This window comes from Aquarana catesbeiana, linkage group LG07 (assembly GCF_042186555.1).
Source record: "Aquarana catesbeiana isolate 2022-GZ linkage group LG07, ASM4218655v1, whole genome shotgun sequence".
Classification (NCBI taxonomy): Eukaryota; Metazoa; Chordata; class Amphibia; order Anura; family Ranidae; genus Aquarana; species Aquarana catesbeiana.
The window spans coordinates 316,978,381-317,005,733 of NC_133330.1; the positions used below are offsets into that span (position 1 = coordinate 316,978,381).

The 27,353-nt window shown below is 44.1% G+C and overlaps 1 protein-coding gene across 5 annotated transcripts in view; it reads left to right on the forward strand.

Moving 5' to 3' along the window:
* ERICH3 (glutamate rich 3) overlaps positions 1-27,353 on the forward strand; it is a 203,021-nt gene that overhangs the window by 170,469 nt on the left and 5,199 nt on the right. For 3 of the 5 annotated variants that reach the window (XM_073593734.1, XM_073593739.1, XM_073593738.1), the window contains 2 exons: positions 12,287-15,506; positions 17,262-17,745. In XM_073593734.1, the coding sequence (XP_073449835.1) occupies positions 12,287-15,462 (3,176 nt within the window). In that variant the 3' untranslated portion in view covers positions 15,463-15,506; positions 17,262-17,745. Of the gene's footprint in view, positions 1-12,286; positions 15,507-17,261; positions 17,746-27,353 lie in introns of those variants that run through there. The other 2 variants (XM_073593736.1, XM_073593737.1) reach the window with 1 other exon arrangement.

Genomic DNA, 27,353 nt, shown 5'->3' on the forward strand with positions numbered 1-27,353 from the left:
CCCAGAGTCCGGTTCGCTGTCAGTCGCAGCTGCGGCACGACCAAGTCAGGCCTCTGTCATGGCAAGATGTTTTATTCATTTCATGATCAAGGCAAACATTTCATTCATTTCATTATCGACACACCTCACGCTAATTCAAATCTTGGGCATTCGTGAGGCATTGATTCATCCCGGCAGACCACAACAGTCTTGGCTTTGTTTCATGCTATGCCCCACAGTTCAATTCATAGCTTGTCGCAGTCGCGGCATACCGATTCGTGCCACCATCAAGGCATACACATTTCACTCATTTATTTCGTCCCATGCACCTGTCATTTAAGTCACCATACAATTCACTGCTTCAAGTTAGTTAAGCAAACCCTTCACCAGTTGTCACCTTTTCATTTCCCTCCAGGTCAGTCAAGTTCAGTAGGTCCACCCTGCATCAGGTTGGACGATACTCTCCCAGGTAAAAAAAAAAAAAAAACCCCAAAAGAGCACCAGCTAGGTATGTATGCCTTTTTAAGGAAAAGAAGCAAACTTGAAATTCATGTCACCCCAATAGGTTCCGGTCGATCAAAACTAGACGCCAAGGACAGGACCATATCCCGGGCCGGCAGCGAAGACCTCACGGCCCCTCTTTCATCTTCTCCGGCCTCAGAGAGCGGCAGTGTGCAGTCCCTCAGGGGATGGACCATCCCCAAGTTGACGGCAGAACTAAGGCGCAGAGGTGTGCCCTTTCCCGCTACAGCTAGGAAGGGAGAGCTCTTCAAGCTCCTCTTCCCTTCACCAGCCGCAGCAGAACCCAGTACCCAGCAGGCCTCCCTCCAGTCAATATCTTCTGCCATCTCACAACTCCAAACCATGGTCTCATCTTTGTCTACCTCAGTCACGGATGTCTAAACCAGAGTGGCACTCTTGGAGGCTCGCCCGGCCGATGCTATTCTTGACCCTACCGCAACCCAGGTTTTGACACCCCTTCCTGCAGGTACCACAGGGTGGAGCCCTATTGTCTACTCGTCCCATTTGGTTCCAGCCAGCATTAGGAAGGACATCCTGGATGGCAGGGACGTCAATCTTGCCTCTCTTCTCATTTCTGTCCACGATCTGGCGGAAAACAAAGCCTACACCTGGGGTGACGTGTCAGTGGTCCTTAAGGCCAAAGACCCCAGGCTCAACCGGAAATTGTCCGTCCCAGAATTCACATTGGCCTTTGGCATGCTGAGGGATGTCCTATGTTCAGCCTCTCCCAGGAGGAGGGAAGAGCTGGACTTATACCTCCATACTGTAGTAGACTTGGGCTACAAGTATGGAGGATTTTCTTTTTACGATTATCATCATTCCTTCTCCGCCAAGGCAGCAGCTAGGCTCACACAATTTCAGACAACCACGAATTGGAGCCTTATGGACACAGAGCTGTTTTGTCGCCACTTTGCCGGCTTGCGCTCACCACTGTGCGCCATTTGCCAGTCCTCCACCCACACCGCTACTTGGTGTGCCAATGCGACAATCAGACGCCCCTTCGAATTTTCCTCTACCTCCGGTGCAGTTCAAGGCCCATCGGCTCCGGTACAGACGCCTCAGGTAGACAAATTCGGACGCCCAGTCAGAACTGTGGGAGCAGCAGCTATCTACAACAATTACAACTACGGATTCTGCAACTTCAGTCACTGCTCCACATCTGCACCCTATGTCAGAGGGCACACCCAAGGAACGTGTGCGAGGTCAAGCAACAAAAGAGAGCATGACTAAGCCGAGGTAATGTCCTGTGGTTAGGGCTCTACCTCACCTCACACCCCACTCCCTCCCTGGCCTCCTACCTTATCCATGAATTTACAGCAGGGTTTCATACCGGCCTCATTACCCTGCCCCATACTACCTACGAATGCAGGAATCTCCACTCAGCGTCCACTGACGAGCAGGCCATAGATCAGCTCCTACAGGCTGAAATAGACCGAGATTTCATCATAGGCCCCTTCACTCAGCCCCCTTTCAATACTTGGAGAGTCAACCCTATTGGGCTTGTCAAGGGTAAGTTCTCTAATAAATTACGCTTGGTGTACAACCTGTCTGCGCCTCATTCTTCCCACATTCCCAGTCTCAATTCCCTAATCCCCTCCGAAGTGTTCTCCCTCAAGTATGCCTCTGTAGATATGACAATTCAAGCGATTATCAATGCAGGCACAGGCGCCTGGCTCTCCAAAGCCGACATCTCGGACGCTTTCAAGCTCCTGCCTATCCACCCGTCCCTTTGGTGCTGGCATGGCTTTAAGTGGAAGGAGGCATACTATTTTCCATCAAATTAACTTTTGGTTCGAAGAGTAGCCCCTTTTGCGCAGTCCCTCACCTGGATATTATTGCACAAAGCTCAGTGTCAAGAGGTCATCCATTACCTGGAAGACTTCTTATTAATCGAATTACCCAGCATGTCCCCAGGAGACCTTGACAAACTGAGAGTCGTATTCAGGAATCTCAATGTTCCCATCGCTGAACATAAAGTCGACGGTCCAGCACACACCATCACCTTTCTCAGGGTCAACCTAGACACCTGCTCCATGCAGGCTAGTTTCCCCCCTCGACAAACTGACCCGCATCAGGGCGGTCCTCCAAGACTTCACCCACACTAGGGGGTGTACGAAGAAGCAGCTGCAATCTCTGTTAGGAATGCTTAATTTTGCCATGCGGATCATTCTGCAGGGTCGCTCCTTTGTGTCACAGCTGCTGGTATTCCTTTCACAAACACAAGACCCTGAACAGATCCTCAATCTAGATACCGCAGCATTAGCGGACCTATCTATGTGGGAGGAATTCCTTTCCGCCTGGAATGGTATATCCCTATTTAAATCTTCTATGTCGTCCCTATTACCCCAGGTAGTGACAGATGCTGCAGCCTCCACAGGCTTTGAGACAATTTTTGGCCATCATTGGTTTTCAGGACCCTGGCCTTCACAGATACTTTTAATTCCTGGCTTCACCCGAACATCCTCCCTCTTTAAGCTCTATCCGATAGTGGCAGCTGCACAGCTCTGGGGTCATTGTTGGACAGGACAAACGGTGGCCTTCACCACCGACAATCAGGCCAGGGCAGACATTATTAACAAAGGCAGGTCCAAGTCCCTCTCGGTCATGTCCTTCCTGCCCAGACTGGTACAACTGTCTTTACAACATTTGTTTAATATCCACTGCTCATTTGTTCTGGGCAAGTACAATCTCGCAGCAGACGCACTGTCACGATTTAACTACACCTCCTTTTTTAAACAGGTACCCGGAGTCGATCCAGTCTCAGCCCCTATCCCTGCTTGGTCTCAGCTGACCCTGGATTAGTACAACATCTACATGGAACGACCCAGCTCATCAACTATTCACTGTCCCACAACATGCTAAAAGCCTACCAGACAGCTTGGAGTGCGTTCAATAAATTCCTGGCACACTGCTCCGAGGAAACAGACGTCAAGCACATATTGGCCTTTATTTTGTATTGCCATACCCAGCTGGCCTTATCGCATAACACGATTCGGCTATACCTAGCCGGGATCCAACATTTCTTGACTCTACGAGACCCCACAAAACCTTCCTTATTCACATCCCACGCGATCCGGGCCACCCTACGCGGTACTCAGAAACACCAACCGGTGGTCAGTGCCAAACGTTTACCCATAACGAAAGCCATCTTCAGGGGTATGTCGACTATCCTGACTTCTTCTCCATTTGATCTTCTCCCCAGCATGGTCCTACAAGCGGCCATATACTTAGCCTACTACGGGTTCTTGCGACCTGGCGAGTTCACCTATAGCAACCCTGCAGGCCAAGTGCTACATAGACGTCACTTGGTCCCCTACCAAGACCACTTCGTCCTCCACCTGGCAGTTTCTAAAATCCAGCAGGCAGGCTCTGGGGTAGATATCCACCTTTACAAAACTAATAATAGCTGGTGTCCAGTTACCATGCTCAATCACCTTCTATCACTCCTGCCTGAACAGCCGGACTGCAGTCCCCTTCTGCTGTGCCTGTCAGTTTGTGGAACACATAAGGATTCTACTCTGCCTCCTTCACCTCAACCCCAGCCAGTACTCTGGCCACTCCTTCTGTATTGGAGCGGCCTTGGCGGAATCCCGCCACGGGGTTCCAGACCATGTCATTAAGAGACTAGGCAGGTGGAAGTCTGCCTGCTTCGCCCGGTACATCCCCAATCCTCAATCCTGAGTGTTTTTGCCCCCTTATTTTGGTATACCATCCATCAGACCAAGGCACACTTTCAGGTCCATTTCATGTGGTAAGTGTTATGTTAACTCTAAATGTTGTCTCTATCAATATCGGCCATAGGGCTTCAACCATAAGTAGGAAGGCCAGTATGGTGGTCTGAATTTATGGGAGGAGCCCGGGGGGGGTATTTAACCAGCCCACCTGCCTGTGGTCTCTGTCGGTTTCCTGTGCGCGATAACCACCCTCCCATCCCCTTTTTCAGGGCATTTCTCAAATATTCATTTCTCTTCACAAGATTTTAATTTCTAATTTAGGGTATGCCCGCTTATTTTGTACTACACCCACCTCCCTCTCTGTCACTCTCCTCTTTCGAAGCACACTGCATTCGTCTTTTCACTCCAGTTTCTCTAAGGATAGCTGTGATCTACAGTCCCCCTGGACCAGTATCAACCTTTCTTGAAGACTTCTCTGCCTGGCTACCCTACTTTCTTTCTTCTGAAATCCCCACAATCATTCTCGGAGACTTCAACATCCCTATTAATACTAACACTCCTGCCACTTCCAAACTTCTCAGCCTAACATCCTACTTTGACCTGAAGCAATGGATACATGCTCCAACTCACTCCGAAGGCAATACCCTTGACCTCGCTTTCTCTCACCTTTGCACTCCATGCAACCTCTCTAACTATCCATTCCCTCTCTCTGATCACCACCTTATTAGTTTCACTCTCTTCCTCTCCTCCACCTCCTCTTCCTCCAACTGCCTAAAAGTTACCCGCAGAAACCTACGTCATCTCAACCCTTCTCTTCTCTACTCTGCTATCGACAACCTCTACGACAAAATCTCACGCACCAACCTAGCCACTTTTGTCTACAACACCTCACTTCTAGCCTCACTGGACTCAATGGCCCCCCTCGCTACACACAAAATCAGGCCCCAACCCCTTCAACCTTGGCAAACAGATGATACTAGAAGTCTGAAAAAATGTAGTCACGCTCACAAGTGCCAGTGGCGTAAGACTAAGTCTCAGAGAGATTTCTGCCCTCCAAAAATACAATTCCAGCCTCCTCACTGCTGAGCAGACCTACTTTATCACTCTCATTAGCAGCTTATCATCCTGTCCCTGTCAACTCTTCTCTGCCTTCAACTCTCTGCTTCATCCTCCACCGCCTCCATCCGCCAACTCACTCACTGCCCTTACTGTCACTCACTGCCCAGGAGATCGCCAATCACTTCAAACAGAAGATTGATACAATTTGTGAGGAGATCTCTACTGTTTCGATACCCTCCACGCTTCACACTTCATGCCCACAGGCACAATCATTACTTCCCTCTTTCATCCCCACCACTATAGACGAGGTTGCTAAACTACTTGCTAATGTCCACCTTACCACCTGCCCTCTGGATCCTGTTCCCTCACAAATGCTACGTTCACCCTCTGGCTCTATGCTACGCTCTCTAACCCACATCTTCAATTACTCCCTCACCCTCTTCTGGCATCTTCCCCAACTATCTAAAACATGCACTTGTCAGACCCATACTTAAAAAGCCCTCACTGGACCCATCCAATCTTAACAACCTACGCCCCATCTCCTTGCTCCCCTTCTTATCCAAACTCCTCGAATGTCTGCTCTACAGCCGACTGAGCGTCCACCTCGCTGATAATAGCCTTCTTGATCCCCTTCAGTCTAGATTTCGTCCTTAACACTCCACACTCCCACTGCAGTACCCCCCTCACCAGCACAGCTTTCCCCCCAGTAAGCTTGCCCCCCCAATACAGCTTCCCCCTTCCCAGTACAACTCTCCCCACTAGTGCAGTTATTCCCTGGTACGGCTCTGCCCCCTCGGTACAGTTCCTTCCCCCAGTACAGCACCCCCCAGTACAACTCCTCCCCAGTACAGCTCTTCCTCCCAGTACAGCTCTTCCCCCTCCAAAAACACACCTATTAGACCAGGACAGTTCAGAATAAGGAAATCTTCCCTCAGTGGGGTCATGTGGAGCTTTGAAGGTGCAGCCTCTCGATCTGAACTGAAAGGCTGCAGGAGCGGCTCCTGCTTCAGGTCTGTAGACACTGTGGGGGAGGGGGGTGGAGATGTTGAGTTTTCTCCCCCACACACACTTAAGTTACTTCCCTGATTACAAGTGGCTGTTGCAGTGCACATTAAACAGGAATGGTCACCATCAGCAAATCAACCCAAGGAAATACATTGCAGCCATCACTGGAGTGCATATAGACAAGAAGTGGCAGCATAGAGGCTGCAGGAAATTGGCAGCATTGAGAAGCTCAAAGCACAACAAAAAAGTGAAGACAAGTATATTATTAGAAAATTGGGACCGTTTATGATACACAGTGCTTTAGCAAGCCAAAAGTCATTTAGTCAGGCTTTACATGTGCTGTAATGATGTTTAAGTAATTTATGGTAAGAGTATAGTAGTGAAAAATACATCAAGGCCGACATTTTGGGGCACATAGGGGACAAGGGTGGTGTGTTGGCTTTTCCTAATCTACCCAACAAGGACAATAATAACCAGGCTGAGTTTTTACAAGCTGGCTGCGTAGATTGGGACCTTAGCAATGGGAAAACCATAGTGTCCCCTCGGGTAGTGGTTTCAGCCAGCCCCTTACCCTATATATATACACACGTGTGAGCGTGTTTGAGCTTTGGGGTGCACACCCTAATGCAATTGGCTGTGTGCACCTATGCACAGGGGGCTCCTGACAAAGAGGGGGACATCCAGGACCGGGAGAAGAGCGGCCCGGACTGTAGGGATGGAGGGAACGGTTAGCAAATTGCACTTTCATCTGTGTAGATAAAAATGCACCAACCCTGCTGACCAGTGCACTTTTTGTGATTCGGCACTGCGTCGCTTTAACTGACAATTGCGCGGTCGTGCAACGTTGCACCCAAACAAAATTGATGTCCTTTTTTTCCCCAGAAATAGAGCTTTCTTTTGGTGGTATTTGATCACCTCTGCGGTTTTTATTTTTTGCGCTATAATCAAAAAAAGAGCGTCAATTTTGAAAAGAAAGCAATATTTTTTACTTTTTGCTATAATAAATATCCCCAAAAAATATATAAAAAAAATAATTTTTTCCTCAGTTTAGGCCAATATGTATTCTTCTACATATTTTTGGTAAAAAAAAAATCACAATAAGCGTATATTGATTGGTTTGCACAAAAGTTATAGAGTCTACAAAATAGGGGATAGTTTTATGGCATTTTTATTATTACATTTTATTTTTATTAGTATGTGTAAATGACGTTGGCAGGGAAGGGGTTAAACTCTAGGGGGCGATCAATGGGTTAAGTGTGTCCTAGGGAGTGATTCTAACTGTGGGGGGGATGGGCTTCAACTCACATGACATCGATCACTGCTCCCGATGACAGGGAGCAGTAGATCCCTGTCATGTCACTAGGCAGAATGGGGAAATGCCTTGTTTACATAGGCATCTCCCCGTTCTGTGGCTTCGTGACACGATCGCCGGGACACCGGCGGACATCGAGTCCACGGGTCCCGCGTGCATGGTCACGCTGTACGCGGCAGGCGGGCGCGCACCTGCTAGCCCCGCCAAATAAAGGGGACGTACAGGTACGCCCATTTGCCCACCGCTACCATTGTGCTGACGTATATCGACGTGCAGCGGTCGACAAGTGGTTAAGGTAGGCTCAATTCATATTTTTACAGTGACATTCCTTTTATTAAGTTAAGCATATTTTATGGGTACAACAATTTTTTTGTTTTATTTAACTATGCCCTTTTAAGCCCCTCCCTCTGTTAACGCTATTGGAACACACACACTGTTCACCGTGGCACGCTACTCACCCAAAGGCATCCCAGGTCTTTTCCAATCCTGTTCCTATAGTTTCAAGCCTCACCTCTGCAGCAGATTAGGAAGGGTGTCGCTGGGAAGGAAGAAGAGCATACAGAAGCAAGCCTTGGCTCACTTCTTCTTCCAGTGGCGGCCCTCTTATTCTGCTTAAGGCTGGGTTCACACTGTAGCACGGAGCGGCTTACAGCAGGGGGTCCGGGGCGTCTCCATTCACCGTTTCAGGTTCAATTTCAGTCCTAATTTTTGGCTGAATTCGGACCTGAAACCTGAACTATTAAGTAACCAAGCATCATCCCCACTCAGCCACTAGGAACTTTTTGAGGAGAAATGGAATGTGGAGAAGGCACCATAAACATTAGTTCAAACGTTTTAGGCTAACTACTCTAAATTATGAGAAACTCCATGTCCAATTATTCGAACAGATAATTAGGACTTTTAAAAGCTCGGTGGCATACAAAAATGTTTATGGTTATATGAAAGAAGAAACTTGATGAAGCTTAGAGAGATAATGAGAGAGAAAACGTTTAAAAAATCCATAGCTGGATTAAATTCTGAGAAATAACGATGACAGAAGTTTTTCTGACTCAAGAGCTCGAAGAACAATACTTGTTCTCTACTGTGACAACTGTTACCAGCAAAATGTAGATGGCAAGCTCCATCATCGAGAAGAACTGAGGAGTTAGAATACAATATTCAGTTTGAAGTTAGTGGTGAACAAAAACCCAGACTGGTAACTAAATGACAGAATGCCAGTCAACGGTTTATTTTTAGTAAGTGCACAATTGATTTTTCAAAACAGAACTAATAAGGGTATAAAACACAAAGACCATTTTTTTTGTATCAGTGAATCTAGTGTATCATTTTTTTTATGGGGTCTCCAAATAGCCAACTCATGTTGGGACACTTCAGCCATGGACCAGTGTTTCACCACCATGCTTTTGAAGGGACAAGATTGGTCTCTGCACCACCCCCTTGTAGACTTGACCAAAAGACAGCATATCATTGAGGGCAAGGGGGTGGCTAGAGGCTCTACACAGTAAATTTCTATTTGCTTATTGTTGCCTCTGCTAAATGACTTACATCTCTTCCCTTCCTGTAGAAAGAGGCTTGGATGTGTATGGAGGAGCGCTGGTACATAACTTTTTGAAACATTTAGGTTGAATAAAATGTTATTATTATTATATGAACGTAAAAATATATGGGGGGTATAAAATAAAAGAGAGGGAGGGGGATATCAGGAAAGATTTGTCATAATTTGAATATCTTCTAACTTGTTACATCAGATATTAAAGCAACCAATTGGAAGAAAAAAAAACATTGTAAAAAGAGGGGGAGAGAAAGACCGAATAGGAAATAAAAGGGAAGGAATGAATAGGTTAATGGGTTGGTTGACAAGATGTGGTCTGTAAAAATCGTATGACTATCATAGGTCTCCTCTAGACGGGTGGGCTCATGGAGAGAATGAAATGAGGAGAAGGGCAGGAGGAGGGTTATTAAAAGAGAAAAAGGTGGGAGAGGAAGCAGGTAAAGCCAGTTATTTCTACCCTGCATTCAGACCAACCATCTACTTGTCTAAGTGGAAAATCTTCTATGAAACTTTTCCGAGGTAGAATAGTGAAGCCAGATGTACCACGATTTGTTATTTTTTTCCCATGTGTCTAGTTCCCTAGCTTGCATTTCCTCCATAAGCATAATGTCGTTCATTAGGTCTACCCATAGATTTAGAGGTGGCATGGTAGTGGATTTCCAGAATCTGGAAATAAACTGTCTTACAGCTGATAGGAAAAATCTGAGAAGGCTGGATTTCTGAGAATTAATGGAGACCGGTAACATGGACAAAAGCGCAGTCTTAGGAGAAGGGATGAGAGACTCTCATCATAAATCTCGTTATATACCTAAAATATTTTTTTCCAAAATGGGTGGATCCGATCACATTCCCACCATACGTGTAGGTATGTTCCTCTCACTCCATGACAGTGCCGACATATGTCCGAGGACTCAGGGAAGATCCGCTTAATGGATGCTGGAACCCAATACCACCTGGATAGCAATTTGAAATGTATCTTCCGCGCATAGCAAGAGACCGAAGGCTTATGCATGAATACAAATGCGTTCTACCAATTCTTGGGGGATATCTCAATCTCCAAGCCCCTTGACCACCATTTCTTGTAAGTAGGGAGTGTGCAATGGGTATGGGATAGGATCACCTTATATATCAAGGATAATGTAAGGCGAGGAATCTTCGAGAGAAGACACAGTCTTCCAAAGGCCGTTAAGGGTCTGTGGATCTGTCTCGATAGGTGTAGTTATTTACAGTATTTCATCAGGCGTAAATTTGTCAGTCAGTCTAAAGAAGCTGAAGGAACATCTGCTTGAGCTTCAAAGAGGCCTAGTGTAGGGTACACAAACAAACGGGTTATGGGCCAGGATAATCTGTCATGTGTGCCGTAAACCGAGGTTTTACCACCGTCAGGTAAAGCCGGATTATCAAATAACGGAGTTAGTGAGCTTGGCTTAGTGGAAAGGGAATAGGGCCCTTTATTTCTAAAGAAAGTTTATTGAACAAAAAAATAGTAGCATATATCGTACATACTGAGATAGGTACAGCAAAACCAGTCCAGAGTTATTACATCATAGGAGTGAACAGAGCTGGAATACATCCTAGGCTGGGTTCACACTATTGCGAATTGGATGTGAATTTCCCCGCATCCAATTCACATGTCAGGAGATTGTGACCGGCTCTCTATGTAGCCAGTTCACACATCTCCGGACGGCTCTGGTGTGAATTGCATTTTTTTGGTCCGTTTCAGGTCCGAATTCAGCCAAAAATGGCTGAAATTGGACCTGAAACAGTGAATGGAGACGCACCAGACCCCTGCTGTGAGCCACTCCGTGCTTCAGTGTGAACCCAGCCTTAAAGTATAACTAAAGGCAAAACTTTTTTTCCTAGTTGCGGATAGAGTGATGGGTTAGAACACTTGTCAGTTTTTACTGCTGTCTGTGCCCTCATTAAAAGGGTTGTAAAGGCAGAAGGTTTTTTAATCTTAATGCACTCTATGCATTTAGATAAAAAGCCTTCTGTGCGTAACAACCCCCTTTAGCCCCCCTAATACTTACCTGAGGTCCCTCTAGGTTGCAGGAGTGTCTCGGCTGCCCGGGACTCTCCCTCCTCATTGGCTGAGACAGAAGCATGGCATCATTGGCTCCCGCTGCTGTCAATCAAAGTATGTCAGCCAATGAAGGGAGAGAGGGGGCGGGACCAGGCCTCGGCTCCGTGTCTGAATGGACACAGGGAGCAGCAGCTAGGCTAGGGTGCCCCATAGAAAGCTGCTTGCTGTGGGGGCACTCAACAGGAGGGAGGGGCCAGGAGCACCAAAGAGGGACCCGAGAAGAGGAGGATCTGGGATGCTCTGTGCAAAACTAACTGCACAGAGCATGTAAGTATGTAGGTTTGTTATTTTTACCATTATCATTGAAAGTGAAGGTAAAAGAAAATCCCAAATTTTGTCCCCAGAAAAGGGGAAATCTTCCAATAGGGTCATTAGTTCTGGTGACCTGGGGGGCCCCAGTGAGTTCTCTTAATTTTCAGGGAGTTATTCTCACTTTCTGTTTGGCTATGGGACAGGAAGTGAAGGGAAATCTCCACAGTGGGACACAGATGGCGAAAAAAAATCTGACAGGGATTATTACTCTGACTTGCTCTATCCAAAAATTTTAAAAAAGTTTTGCCTATAGTTCTACTTTAACCACACAAGCAGTAGACATCAAGTACTACATGGTGTAGAGTAGTAGGGCCCTAACAGAGTAAATAGAGGGAAGGTCAGCAGAGTTATAAAGCATACCAAAATCCAGTAAATAACAATGAGCAACACAATGCAGGAGACACATTATGAAAAGATTATATCCATAATAAGGTCAATGGGTGATAAACCCGACACAGCTAGCCACTTCCTCCATAACTTGTCATATTTATTGGGGCAACTTCTATGCTGGTAAATAAGCTTTTCTAGGCAGAGTGTGTCCCCCATGTGATTAATCCATTCTCTATTGGTTGGGGCCTGATCAGATTTCCAGTGCTGCAAGATAAGCTTTCTGGCCTGAAATAGTGCTCTATGTATGGCTGCCTGTTGATAATTATTTATTTTTATCTGGAGTTCTGCTTTAATCATTATAGTAATGTTACAGTATACTATATTTCCTGGAATTATTCAGTGTTATACAGTTCACACACACACATATGTATTTTTTCAATATTTAATTATTTTCACAGTTTTGACTGAAAGCACCATTCAAGATACAGTAGATGAGGCTTCAGAAAAAGAGCAAGAATCTGGACAAGAGCAAGATGAAATAGAAGCCAAAGATAGTGTGGATTCAAAACATGAAGAGGTTGAGGAGGATTTCAAAGCTGACACAGAAGATGAAATAAAAGAGGCAGCAGGAGATTTAGATCAAGAAATGTCTGAGGATAAAGTTGAAATACCAACTGAATATCATTCAGAAGAATCCATACCCTTCGATTTAAAAGCAGAAGATGCAGAATTAAATAACATCAATGAGGATAAAGTTTTGGAAGAGAACATTGGTAAAGAGGAAGCAGTGGGACTTGAATGTGAAATGAAAACAGATCCAGAAGATGATAAAATAGAAGAAACTCTATCAAGTTCTTCAGCAGAACAACTGAAAACAGAAGGAGACCTAAAGTCTGAAGAGGTTGGGGTCAAATCTGATGATGGGAATAACGAGAACGAAGAGGCATCTGGTGACCTCAGTGTCGAGGGTGAAGATACACTTGCTGAAGAGAATGTGGAGAATCAAGAAGCACCCGCGGGTGTCAGTGAAGAACTTGAAGATGTACCTCCTAACATAAATGCTGAAAATGAAAAAGCATTTGTTACTGTCAATGAAAATGACAATGAAGCACCCACTGCTGTGGATGGAAAGCATGATGAAGAAAGTGCTGATGTCAAAGTGGAGAATGAAGAAGCATCTGCTGATGAGAATGTGGAGCATGTTGAAGAAAGCCCCGATGCCAAAGTGGAGAATGAAGAAGCACCAGCTAATGTAGATGTGGAGAACAACAAAGAAAGTGCTGATGCCAAAGTAGAGAATGGGGACACAACTACTGATGAGACTATGGAGAATGATAAACCACCTGAAAATGTGGAAAATGAGAATGTTGAAAAGGAGGAAGCACCTGGTGATGAAAATGTTGAAAAGGAGGAAGTACCTGGTGATGAAAATGATGAAAAAGAAGAAGCACCTGGTGATGAAAATGTTGAAAAGGAGGAAGCACCTGGTGATGAAAATGTTGAAAAGGAGGAAGCATCTGGTGAGGAAAATGTTGAAAAGGAGGAAGCACCTGGTGATGAAAATGTTGAAAAGGAGGAAGCACCTGGTGATGAAAATGTTGAAAAAGAGAAAGAATCTGGTGAGGAAAACATTAAAAATGAGGAAGCACCTGGTAATGAAAATGTTGAAAATGTGGAAGCACCCGGTGATGAAAATGTTGAAACACCCCCTGATGTGAATGTGGAAAATGAAGAGGAGCCTGCTGGTGAAAATACAGAAAATGATAAAGTACCTGAAGAGCTAAACATTGACAATGAGGTGAATGTGGAAGATGAAGAAGCACCTGCTATCGTGAATGCAGAGAATGAAGAAATACCCAATGAGGTGAATGTGGAGAATGAAGAAGTGCCCGCTGATATGAATGCTGAGTCTGGAGAAGAACCTGAGGAAGTAAAGGTAGAGAATGAGGAAGTTCCTACATCTGATGATCAGAATATGGAGGATGAAACTTCAGCTATAGATGTGAATGCTGAAAATGAAGAAACATATAATAACGCAAATGAAGAGAATGCAAATGTTGAAATGAGTGATGAGAATAAGGAAACATCTAGTGAAGCATTTGTTGAAAATGGACAAGAATCTGTTGAGGTGATTGGTGAACATGAAGAAACAGCTATAGGTGATATTAATGTTGAAAATGAAGATGCACCTAGTGATGTACATGCCCAGATTGCAGAAACATCTGATGATGTAACTGTTGGGATTGAAAAGGCACCTGCTGATGCAAATGCAGGCAATGAAGAGGTACCTGCTGATGCAAATGCTGAGAATGAAGAAACAACTGGTGATGTAAACGAGGAGAATGAAGAAGCACTCGCTGAGGAGAATGTGGAAAAAGAAGAAGCACCTGCTGAGGAGAATGTGGAGAATGAAGAAGCACCTGCTGAGGAGAATGTGGAGAATGAAGAAGCACCTGCTGAGGAGAATATAGAGAATGAAGAAAACACTTCTGAGGTGAATGTGGAGAATGAAGAAGCACCTGCTGAGGAGAATGCAGAGAATGATAAAGCACCTGCTGAGGAGAACGTGGAGAAGGAAGAAGCACCTGCTGAAGAGAATGCAGAGGATGAAGAAGCACCTGCTGAGGAGAATGCAGAGAATGATAAAGCACCTGCAGAGGAGAGCGTGGAGAAGGAAGAAGCACCTGCTGAAGAGAATGCGGAGAATGAAGAAGCACCTGCTGAGGAGAATGCAGAGAATGATAAAGCACCTGCTGAGGAGAATGTAGACAATGAAGAAGCACCTGCAAACATGAATATGGAGAATGAGGAAGCACCAGTTGATATGAATGTGGAGAATGAAGTTGCATCTGCTGATAGGAATGTGGAAATTCAGGTAGCAACTAATGACGTGGATGAGCAGAATGATGACTTACCTGGTGAAATAAAAAAGGAGAATGAAGCATCACCCAGTGTGGTGGATGTGGAAGATGAAGACATACCTGGTGAGGTGAATGCGGAGAATCAAGAAGCACCTGTTGATGAAAGTGTGGTGAATGAAGAAGCATCTGGTGAGGTAAATGAGGAAAATGAAGAAGCTCCCAGAGCTATGAGTGCTGCTGATGCACCAGGAGACGAAGCTACAGATAACAAAGCTGAAGGCTCCATTGATGAAGTAGTTGAAATAAATGAACATCCTGGTGATGATACGAATGTTGATGCACCTGATGATGGAAATGAAGATGCAAGTGCACCTAGCACTAGTGAAGAAGTGCAGGAATCTGAGACTAATGAAAACACTGAACCCAATGATGACAATCAAAACGAAGGGGGCAGAGAAGGTGAACATGCGGTCACTCAAGTGGAGCCTATAGAGATCAATGATGAAACATCTGAAACAAACCAAAAAGCTGATGATTCAAATGTTGATGATGAACCAAGGACAGAGGAAGCCAGCCAGGAGCTGGAGCAGGAGGAAAGAGCCCAGGAAGGGGATGAGGTCACTCAAGTAGTCAATATGGAAGAAGAGAAAAAAGAAACACATACTGACCAGCATGGTGAGGCAGAATCATCAAGCATTCATGACATTGAAATGACGGATGTCCAGTCTAATTCTGAGGACCATGGAGACACAACTACCCAAACAGAAGACTAAGAATGTGTGAAGTTGAAGACCAGCTAGACATTTAGGCTTACCAGGTGAGTATCTCTATTCTAAATCATATAAATCATTAAATCAGGGATCTATACTGAAGTACAATGGTTCCAAGTGGGTGGCTTTCTGGGAATACATAGCCTTTCCAAAGGAAGATATACTACGTTTTAAAAATAATCACATGGTTTTGCTGATTCCTAGCACCCACTTTAGACATTATTACCCCACTAAAGTCACTGCTAATGGGGCTTCACAGTCTGGAATGAACTATTGTCAGCTTGGGTGGATGTCCACACAAGCCTACCATATAAAATTGGCATTTATTTGTAGTGGCTAATAAAGATGAGCAGTTATACTGGCAAAATAGTTTTTGCCTCAAAATTACTGAGCAGGCCAAAAATATTTTATTTGTAGCTGCCTAAAACTGAAAGTGGAACTTCCATGAAAAATTAAAACCCCTTATAACCCAAAGTATAATGACCTACAAAGGTGATTTAAAAATTAAACTAAAAAAAAAAAAAAAAAATACCCCAGCTTCCAACACTTTCAGGATTTCATCAACTCACTACTGCCTCCTTGAGATGCCTGGGCACTTAAGAAGCTCTTCTGCAATGGCCTAGAGTGCATTCTCATGGGATTTTGTGTGTCCAGCTATCACAGGAGACAGCACTGAGGCATGTTGACACCATAGAACAGTGGTTCTCAACCCGGGGGTCAGGACCCCCTCGGGGGTTGAATGACGATTTGCCAGGGGTCAGCGAATCCTGGGCTGTTCCTGAAGCCCGCACCACTCTCCCAGTCCCTGGAGCCTGTGGCCACCCAGCTGGACTGTTCCTGGAGCTTATGGCCGCCCACTCAGCCTCTTCGCAGCCGCCCATTCAGTTCACGGCATGGCTGGGGGGCAGAGACTAGAGGTCAGCTGACTGGTGAGGAATGTAAAGTGGGAGGAGCTCCTGATTTTGGCATAGGTGTTACTGCTGCGAGACACCACAAAGTCGGAGACACAGTAAAGCCGGAGACACAGTGAGTAACTCTACCTGTGATTATAGTTGCCATTAAAATTCCCCACTACAGTTCTCAGATCAGCAGATGACCTTGATCAAGAGCACCTACGTTGGCTGATCAGAACTTCCCCCAGCACTGCCACTCATCCCATTCCCCCCCCCCCACCAATGAGTAAGAGAAGGAATAAAAATAGAGAATACGTGGAAGGGAGAGGAAAAGAGGGTGAGGAACAAAGAAAAAGGGGGAGAAAGAATAAGAGAAAGAACAAGAAAGATGGCTAGAGAGAGGGATGGGGGAAAAAAACCCAAGAAATTAGGATAGAGAGAGATAGGGAAAGAAAGGAGAACAAAGAGAGTGGTACATCCACAATGTACCATAAGGGGTTTTAATACTATATGAATGGAAGGGACTCAGGGAGTGCTAAATATCCATGGGTTAGGGGCGCAAATTACTTGTCTTACCTTGGGTGCTGACAACCCATGCTACAAAAATAATTTTACTGTTAGGGGTCCCCACAACTTGGGAAATTTTATCAAGGGGTCACGGCACTAAGAGGTTGAGAACCACTGCCATAGAAGCATTGGAAGGCCGGCCTGGTATAAGTATTTTTCTCCCTTATTTCCTAGTCAAAAAAACATTACCAAAAAATAAATTGCTCCAGCAGCAAAAGGGTTACAGGTCACATTTTGGGTAAACAGATTTTTATAAGGGTTCCCAAAGTGGATTTTCTGATTCTATTAAATGAAGTAAATTTCTGTTGACGATTGACTAAAACTGCACTGATCACTTTTCAGCTTCATCGGCAATCCATTTAGAAGAAGAAATCTGTGAATGGAGGCCTTGTGTTTTTTATGAAGACATTATGTGACTTTAAAAAAAACAAATATATAAATATATTATACAGTTCCATATGAAAACACATATAAAGAAGATATCTATTTTTTAAACTATAATATATATTTATATAAACATTTGAATTGTGTAACTGTTTACCTCTATCATAAGTTGATTACACATTCCTATCTAAAGACTTTTAATTAGAACCAAACCAACCAGAGCTTTTGGATAGAGTGGGGAAGTATTATGGACCCAGACAGGTTTTTTTTTCTTGCTGTCTGTACCCCCACTGAGATCTGCTCTCAGTGGTGAACAGGACTGCAGTGAAATCAGGTTAGAACCTCTGTGAGGTTTTTATTTTTGTCTGTGCCCCATCTGGAGAGTTTACCCTCTACGTCTTGTAGTATCACTGGGATCACTGGTAAAGGAGAAGGAGTGAGAGAGGTGAGAGAGAGGGGGAGGGTGATGGGGAGGTGAGAGAGAGAGGGCGGTAAAAGAGAGAGGGGGGTGAGAAAAAGAGGGGGGTAAGAGAGGGGGGTGATAAAAAAGAGAGAGAGTGGGTGAGAGAAAGAGGGGGTTAAGTGAGGGGTAGGAGAGAGAGGGGGAGGTGAGAGAGAGGGGGTGAGGGAGAGAGAGGGGTGTGAGAGAGAGAGAGAGAGAGAGAGAGAGAGAGGGGGAGGGGGAGAGACAGGGTGGTAAAAGAGAGAGGGGGATGAGAAAAAGAGGGGGGTGAGGGGGGTAAGAGGGGGTGGGGGAGAGAGGGAGGCGAGAGAGAGAGAGAGGGCAGTAAGAGAGAGAGAAGGTGGGTGAGAGAGAGAGGGGTGAGAGAGGGGGGAGATGTGAGAGAGAGGGGGGTGAGGGAGAGAGAGGGGTGAGAGAGAGAAGGGTAAGAGAGAGAGAGAGGAGTGAGAGGGAGGGTGATAGTGAGGGGGTGAGAGAGAGGGGGTAAAGGAGAAGGGCTAAGAGAGAGGTGAGAGAGAGAGGGGGGAGATGAGAGAGACAGGGCAGTAAAAGAGAGAGGGTGGGTGAGAGAGAGAGGGGGGAGATGAGAGAGACAGGGCGGTAAAAGAGAGAGGGTGGGTGAGAGAGAGAGGGGGGAGATGAGAGAGACAGGGCGGTAAAAGAGAGAGGGTGGGTGAGAGAGACAGAGGGGTGATGGGGGGAGGGAGAGGGGGGTGAGAGAGAGAAGGGTGAGAGAAAGAGGGGTGTGAGAGAGAGAGAGAGAGAAAGAGGGGGTGATAGTGAGGGGGTGAGAGAGGCAGAAAGGAATGAAGAAGAGATTGGGGGTAAGAGAGAGAGAGGGGTATGTGAGAGCGCGATGGGTATGAGAGCGGGATGGGTGTGAGAGAGAGGGACCCTGAGAGAGAGAGGTCCACCCTCTGAAAACATGGCTTTGTTCAAGTAGTCCTGAAGAACTCCTGATGAACGGGTGCTTGTGCCATGAAAGTTGTGCCTTCCCAATTCCCGTCCTGCCAACCATGCCCCACCCCACCACGCTCCATAGCTATACAATGTAAACAGATTACACTGTATGCTGGAGGCAGAGACGGTGATACATTGCAAGCTGATGCACCCGCAAAATACTGAGCCAAGACACGCTGGCAGTGTAGGCCATTCTTACATTGCATTTCCGTAACATTTCTCAGGACAAAAAATTGGCTGGACAAATAAATCCATGACAGTACTTGGCAAGAATTCTCTCATGGGGCCCCCTACTGGCTGCAGGCCCTTGGGCAGAGCCTGAGTGCCCAAATGGTCAGTCCGCCCCTGAAGGCATAGCAATAGTCATAGAAGCCCACAGGGCTTCTATGGGGCCTAGGGGTGGAGGGAACCCCATTATGGGAGCTGTTGAGGCAATTTGAACATAGAACATCTGTGTAAGATAACACTCACTTATCACTGTATTATTAAGGATTACAGAGGTTGCTGCTGACACTGTCCATAGCACTGGATCCCCGGCCTGCAGCTCATTAGTCTGGCACTGACAGCTATCTTCTGGGTTCTGTCAAACATGAGTTGAGCCTGAACGGTGGCCGAACCCAAGCTTATCCCAAATGACAAATTCCCATTTGCAAGCCCTAAAGTGAAGTGACTTTGATATTGTAGTAGTATAGATTTATTGCCCTTAGAGCAGGGGTGCTCAACTATTTGAAGAACGAAGGCCTCCTAAGTGATTTGGTAACCGGTCACCAACCACAATGACAATGGCTTTTACTGCCCTCCAAACCACAAATGTAAATGAGTCCCTAATGTCCTGAGCCCCCTATAAGGCTGCTTTCACACTGATGCGCTGTGGTTTATCCGCACTGAAGGTGCAGCGCAGTGCACCAACAGCTTTCCTTTGGGTTAGCTGCTCTGAGCCATAGACTTCTATTACATCTTGTGGGAGTGGTGCACTTTCAGAAAGTGCACCAAACTTGCAGGATATATTAGAAGTCTATGGCTCAGTGCAGGTAACCCCCGCGGTGGTGAACTGCGCTGCACCTTCAGTACGGGTAAACAACAGCGCATCACTGTGAAAGCAGCCTTATAGGAAGCTCAAGACAATAGGGGCTCATTTTCGTTTGCGATTTGGGGTGCGGTAAAAGCCAGTTAATTGTGGCCTGCGACCGGTTACTAAATCACTTAAGGGGATCAGTATGGAAGCTACCTAATAACCATTGAAAAACTGTACTCATTGCTCATATATGCCCCATTGCAAAACTATGACAATAATATGCCTGTTGCTAACCTGTGACATTTAATAAGCTGACCTTTTATCCTTCACTTTTTTTGCTGGCATCGCTGGCTGTTGGAAAGGTTTCTGTCCCAGGCAGTATAGATAAAGCGTTGGCGTATGTGGCTCCTGCTCCCTCCGCAGCCGCTTGCTTCTTCTGGCGCTGGCTCCAACCACTCTGATGCTCTAGGCAACCCGTGATTTGGGCTTGCCGACCCACCATCCTAGAACAGACCACATCAGAGGCCTCCGGGCCACCGGTTGAGCACCCCTGTCTTAGGGCTTCTAGTCATAGTCATCCTGTCCAGCACTGACTCCTTCAGGCTGTAAAAATCCCAAAGTGTCTCCTCAGCTAAAATCTGGCTCTATTTATCAATGACTTGTGGTTGAAGAAGATCAATCAAATTTAAATTGGGTTCAAGGTTTCCAGCGAGGCTGCTCTTAGCGCAGACAAGGTACCTCTTAGTTAATGGACCCAGAGTTTGAAATCCACATGCAAAAAGCCTAATGAGATCACCAGACCAAGGAACCAAAGTCTCTTAAAGTTGAAGTTTAGATATATATATTTTTCTGTACATCTTTAGTCACATTGCCTACCAGTAATAAAGTCCTGTATGTCCCAAGTCATTCAGAGATCTTCACTACAGGGATGCCCTGTCTTCTTCCTGTCTCTGAACTTCCGGAGCTGTGATGGCTAAAAGCTTCAGGCTCTGGGCTGAGCTGCTGTGAAAAAGATGTGCCAAGGACTCACCCATCCTCCCTTCTCCTCCATTGAGAAAAAAATATTTTATTCTTGATACTGCATGAAACAGAAACTGTGATTGGGCAGAGTCTGAGGAGCCGCAGGATCCTCCCCAACATTCAGAGGTCGTGCTACAGGCAGCGAAAGTGATAAAATAACCTTTCTCAATGGAGGAGGTGGTAGGAAGGGGTGGGTCCCTGGCATTACTTTTTCACAGCAGCTCAGCTCCAAGCTAATAATCATTGCAGAGCTGGAAATCCAGAGACAGGAAGAGGACGGGGTATCCCTTCAGTGAACATATCTACAGGATCTGGCTGCCTACAGAGCTTGGTACATCCTTCATTACAGGTAAGTATTGTGACTAAAGCTGTACAAAAAAAAAAAAAAAAAATTACACTAAAGCTTTATTATTGCTGTTCATTCACAACAAGAAAATATAAAACAGCCAAAGTGTTTTGAATATTGTACATAGTGAGGAGCACTCAAAAATGACATTGTCCCCATGCCTAATTAGTTGGAAATAAATGAAAAAAAAAAAAAAAAAGGACCCAGGAGCAAATTAGGAGCAGCACCTGGTGAGGTGAAGGTAAATCTTCCCTAGGCGACAGGAAATAAAAACAGCAAAAAATAAATAAAATAAAAAAATAAAACATTTCACGGTGGTTTAATCATTCCCTACTCTATTCAAAAAAAGCATTAATGGCTATATATATGTTATGGAATGGCACAATCGTATCAAAAATGGCGTGTGTGATCCTTTACATCTATTTTTGCAGACTCTCAAATTACAAATTGTATTTCTTGTGGTTTACATTCAAGGAAAAAAAAGCACTTTGGAACTACAATTTATTTTTGTTTGTGAATTATTTTGGTGTTATGTTCCTAAAAATGTTTTGGATCAGTTAAAGGAGACTTCCAGGAATAATGGACAACTTCTGAGACCTTCTGAGTCCTAAAACATGGGTGTCCCCACCTTATATAGCTTCAGCCTTGCATAAAAGAGCAGGATCCACATCCTGCTGTTTTCAGTATTACAGTGCTTTGAAAAAGTATTCACACCCCTTGAAATTTTCCACATTTTGTCATGTTACAGCCAAAAAACGTAAACGTATTTTATTGGGATTTTATGTGATAGATCAACACAAAGTGGCACATAATTGTGAAGTGGAAGGAAAATGATAAATGGTTTTCAAATTTTTTTACAAATAAATATGTGAAAAGTGTGGGGTACATTTGTATTCAGCCCCCCTGAGTCAATACTTTGTAGAACCGCCATTATCTGCAATTACAGCTACAAGTCTTTTTGGGGATGTCTCTACCAGCTTTGCACATCTAGAGAGGGACATTTTTGCTCATTCTTCTTTGCAAAATAGTTCAAGTTCTGTCAGATTGGATGGAGAGCGTCTGTGAACAGCAATTTTCAAGTCTTGCCACAGATTCTCAATTGAATTCAGGTCTGGACTTTGACGGAGCCATTCTAATGCCCTGTACACACGGTCGGATTTTCCAATGGAAAAAGTGCGATCGGATTTTGTTGTCGGAAATTCCGATCGTGTGTGGGCTCCATCTGTCTTTTTCCGTCGGAATTTACGAAACACAAAGTTTGAGAGCAGGATATAAAATTTTCCGACAACAAAATCCGATCGTTTAAATTCCGATCGTGTGTACACAAATCCGACGCACAAAGTGCCACGCATGCTCGGAATAAATTATGAGACAAAAGCTATTGGCTACTGCCCCGTTTATAGTCCTGACGTACGTGTTTTACGTCACCGCGTTCAGAACGATCGGATTTTCGGACAACTTTGTATGACCGTGTGTATGCAAGACAAGTTTGGCCCAAAATCCATTGGAAAAAATCCGATGGATTTTGTTGTCGGAATGTCCAATCAATGTCTGACCGTGTGTACAGGGCATAACACATGAATATTCTTTGATCTAAACCATTCTATTGTAGCTCTGGCTGTATGTTTAGGGTCGTTGTCCTGCTGGAAGGTGAACCTCCGCCCCAGTCTCAAGTCTTTTACAGACTCTAACAGGTTTTCTTCTAAGATTGCCCTGTATTTGGCTCCATCCATCTTCCCATCAACTCTGACCAGCTTCCCTGTCCCTGCTGAAGAAAAGCATCCCCACAACATGATGCTGCCACCACCATGTTTCACGGTGGGGATGGTGTGTTCAGGGTGATGTGCATTGTTAGTTTTCCGACACACATAGTGTTTTGCTACCAGAGCACCTTCTTCCACATGTTTGCTGTGTCCTCCACATGGCTTCTTGCAAACTGCAAACAGGATTTCTAATGGCTTTCTTTCAACAATGTCTTTCTTCTTGCCACTCTTCTATAAAGGTCAGATTTGTGGAGAGCACGACTAATAGTTGTCCTGTGGACAGATTCTCCCACCTGAGCTGTGGATCTCTGCAGCTCCTCCAGAGTTACTATGGGCCTCTTGGCTGCTTCTCTGATGAATGCTCTCCTTGCCCTGCCTGTCAGTTTAGGTGGACGGCCATGTCTTGGTAGGTTTGCAGTTGTGCCATACTCTTTCCATTTTTGGATGATGGATTGAACAGTGCTCTGTGAGATGTTCAAAGCTTGGGATAATTTTTTAAAACCTAACTCTGCTTTAACCCCTTCCCGCCGACCGTACGCAGATATGTGTACTCGGCTTTCCGGGGTTATACCGGGATGATGCCCGCAGCTGCAGGCATCATTCCGGTACCGTTGTTTACAGCGGGCGATCGGCTACCCGAGTATAACAACCGATGCGGCTAAAAGCCGCTCGGTTGTTATACCGGAGGAGCGGGAGGGGACATCCCCCCTCCCGCCGCCTCCCGCCGCTGTTACCGGGGCTCCCGTGCGATCAGGAGGCCCGGTGTCCAATCGGGTACCTTCGGCGGCTGGGGGCGGGATAGAACGAAGCTGTGGGCGGCTTCGTTACAGCCTTCTCGTTGTAAACGCGATAGCGACGTCATGACGTCACTTCCCGTTTACTCGGCTGCCAATGGCGCCGAATTAAAAAAAGTACACAGTATTCAGAATCGCCGTTTTCAGCAATCTGAATACTTTGAAGTGTAAAGGAGGAATGGGGGGTCTTTTAGACCCCCCATCCCTCCATAAAGAGTACCTGTCACCACCTATTACTGTCACAAGGGATGTTTACATTCCTTGTGACAGCAATAAAAGTTATAAAAAAAAAAAAAATTTTTTTAAAACACAATTTATAAAGTAAAAAAATAAATAAAATAAATAAAAAAAAAAAAATTTTTTTTAAAGTGCCCCTGTCCCCGCGAGCTCGCGCAGCGAAGAAAACGCATACGGAAGTGGCGCCCGCGTATGTAAACGGTGTTCAAATCACACATGTGGGGTATCGCCGCGATCGTCAGAGCAAGAGCAATAATTCTAGCCCTGGACCTCCTCTGTAACTTAAACCTGGTAACCGTAAAAATTTTTTTAAAGCATCGCCTATGGAAATTCATAGGTACCGTAGTTTGTCGCCATTCCACGAGTGCGTGCAATTATAAAGGGTGACATGTTTGGTATCTATTTACTCGGAGTAACATCATCTTTCACATTATACAAAAAAGTTGGGGTAACTTTACTGTTTGGATTTTTTAAAATTCATGAAAGTGTCCCTTTTCCAAAAATTTGCGTTTAAAACACCGCTGCACAAATACCGTGTGATAAAAAATATTGCAACAATCGCCATTTTATTCTCTAGATTCTCTGCTAAAAATATATATATATATATAATGTTTGGGAACTCTAAGTAATTTTCTAGCAAAAAATACGGATTTTAACTTGTAAACACCAAATTTCAAAAATAGGCTTGGTCATGAAAGGGTTAAACTTCTCCACAACTTTATCCCTGACCTGTCTGGTGTGTTCCTTGGCCTTCGTGATGCTGTTTATTCACTAAGGTTCTCTAGATACCTCTGAGGGCTTCACAGAACAGCTGTATTTATACTGAGATTAAATTACACACAGGTGGACTCTATTTACTAATTAGGTGACTTTTGAAGGCAATTGGTTCCACTAGATTTTAGTTAGGGGTATCAGAGTAAAGGGGGCTGAACACAAATGCACGCCACACTTTTCAAATATTAGTAAAATTTTTGAAAACCATTTATCACTTTCTTTCCACTACACAATTATGTGCCACTTTGTGTTGGTCTATCACATAAAATCCCAATAAAATACATTTACGTTTTTGGTTGTAACATGACAAAATGTGGAAAATTTCAAGGGGTGTGAATACTTTTTCAAGGCACTGTAGGTTAACAGGTTATGTCGGCTTGTTCAGGTGAAGTAACAGATACTAATCAACCAGATATAACTTTTCTCAATGGAGGAGGCTTTTTCACAGCAGCTTAGCCCCAAGCTATTAACCATTTTTTCTCTCGCATTCAAATATTCTTCATACAGAATCAGGAAAATAGTGCATTATGACCACTAGAGGGAGCTGACAATCACAGTTAATCAGTATTTTTTTCCATCCAAAGGCCATAATGTGGTATTTCCCTGATTCACACTATGAAGAACATTCAACCTGGAGAGAAAAATGCCTAATAACATTTGATTTTGTCCCCATTCACACATAACAAATGTACATTCAGTTTCACAGGATGAATAGCTCTGCAAATTTGTTATAGATACCCCCTTTAGTTTGCTAAAGCACTGTATATCATAACCAATCATCATGTTTTTTTTTTCAAGCAAAATATTTTTCACATTTTTTTTTTAGCCTTTTCTGCATTTCACATGCTGCTGATCTCTTCCAGCCTCTTTTAGGCACTTCCTGTCTACATGCTCTCACTCCAGCATTGACTGTACAAGATTTTCCCGGCTTCCTGATAGTGACAACACTGGACTATGCTTGTGCAATATGTGTTGGCGCGGCTGCTTGTAGTCTCCATCAGGGTCACATGTCATTGGGTGACAATGCAGGAGCATAGTTGGGAGACAATTGTCACATTGTAGCAGGAAGTCCCTGAACAAGGACCTTCTTGGTAGGATAACCAGGTATAAATGTAATCAAAGCTGCATTTTGAAAAAAAAAAATTAAAACAATTTTTCAATTTGCAATAACTTGCTAAAGCTTTTTAGGAGGGTTAAATGATTGATGATATTTTACATAGGGAAAGGTATGGCATATGGATCAGCTAGAAACTTCAAGCAAACCTAGAATCTAAATTAGACATGTGTATGGACAAAAAATTTGTTCGTTTTCGTTTCATTCATTTTTTTGCTTTTTTCGGAAATTTGAAAATTTGGAATTCGAAAATTCGGAAAAACAAAAATTCGGATTTTCAAATTTCCGAATTTTCCAATTTTCAATTTTCGGATTTCCCAATTTCGAATTTTCAGATTTCCGAATTTTTGAATTTCCACATTTTTGAATTTCCGAATTTCTGAATTTCCCAATTTTCAAATTTTCGAATTTCCGAATATTCAAATATTCAAATTTCTGAATTTTCGTATTCCGAATTTTTGGATTTTCGGAAATTCAAAAATTCTAAAATCCGAAAATTCGAAAATCTGAAAAAAAGAAAGAAAATCTGTAAAATTCGAAATAATAACTAACTATTAAATTATAGGTATTGGAATTTCCTTTCAAACTTGGCTGTTAGTGAACGTAACGAATACAAATTTATCCGAAGTTACGAATTTTCCGGAAAAACGAATGCCGCATCTAAACAAATGGAATGGAATAAATTAATAATAAATAATAATAATAAAAGGTTTTATTTTCATTATTGTTATTTATTATTATTAGATCGTTATGTTCCATTCGTTTAGATACAGCATTCTTATTTCAGATAATTCGTACTCATTACGTTCACTAACAGCCAAATTTGAAATGAAATTCCAATATCTATTATTAGTTAGTTATTATTTCCGATTTTCGGGTTTTTGAATCTTTAGATTTTCATTCTTATTCTTGGACTTTCAAATTTCCAAATTTTTGAATTTTTAAATTTATGATATTTCAAATATTTAGAATTTTCGTAAATTCGTAAATTTGAAAATTCATAAATTCGTAAATTCGAAATTTCAGAAATTCATGATTTCGGAAATTCAAAATTCGGAAATTTGGAAATTCATAATTTCGGGAATTCAGAAATTTGGACATTTCGGAAATGAAAAAATTCAGAAATTTCCGAATTAATGAATTTGTCAAAAATTGTTAAAAAACGAATTCAGAACTAAACGAATTGCAATTGTCTAATCAAAATTCAGTTTTACTATAGGCCTAGTTCATACGGGCGTACTTAAATGTATACCTCTGCCAAGGGCCAGGTTTGCACTCATGGGATACACAGGTGATCTGTGCATTCCCATGCAGGCAGTCCAACTCATGTGAATAGGGATACAGCAAATGCACGAACACAGCCACTGGTCCCAAATTCACAGTTGTGTGGGTGCTTGCCCTAAATGCAGACAGTGTGTTTTTGGGGACACACACCCGTGCACACCCGCCCCCCGCATAGCTGCCAAATTGGGAGCAGCAGCCATGTCCTTGCAGCCACTGCGTGGAGAAAAGTCATCAGCACACCAAGGATTCCTCAGAAGGATCCAAAGCCTTATTCACATGG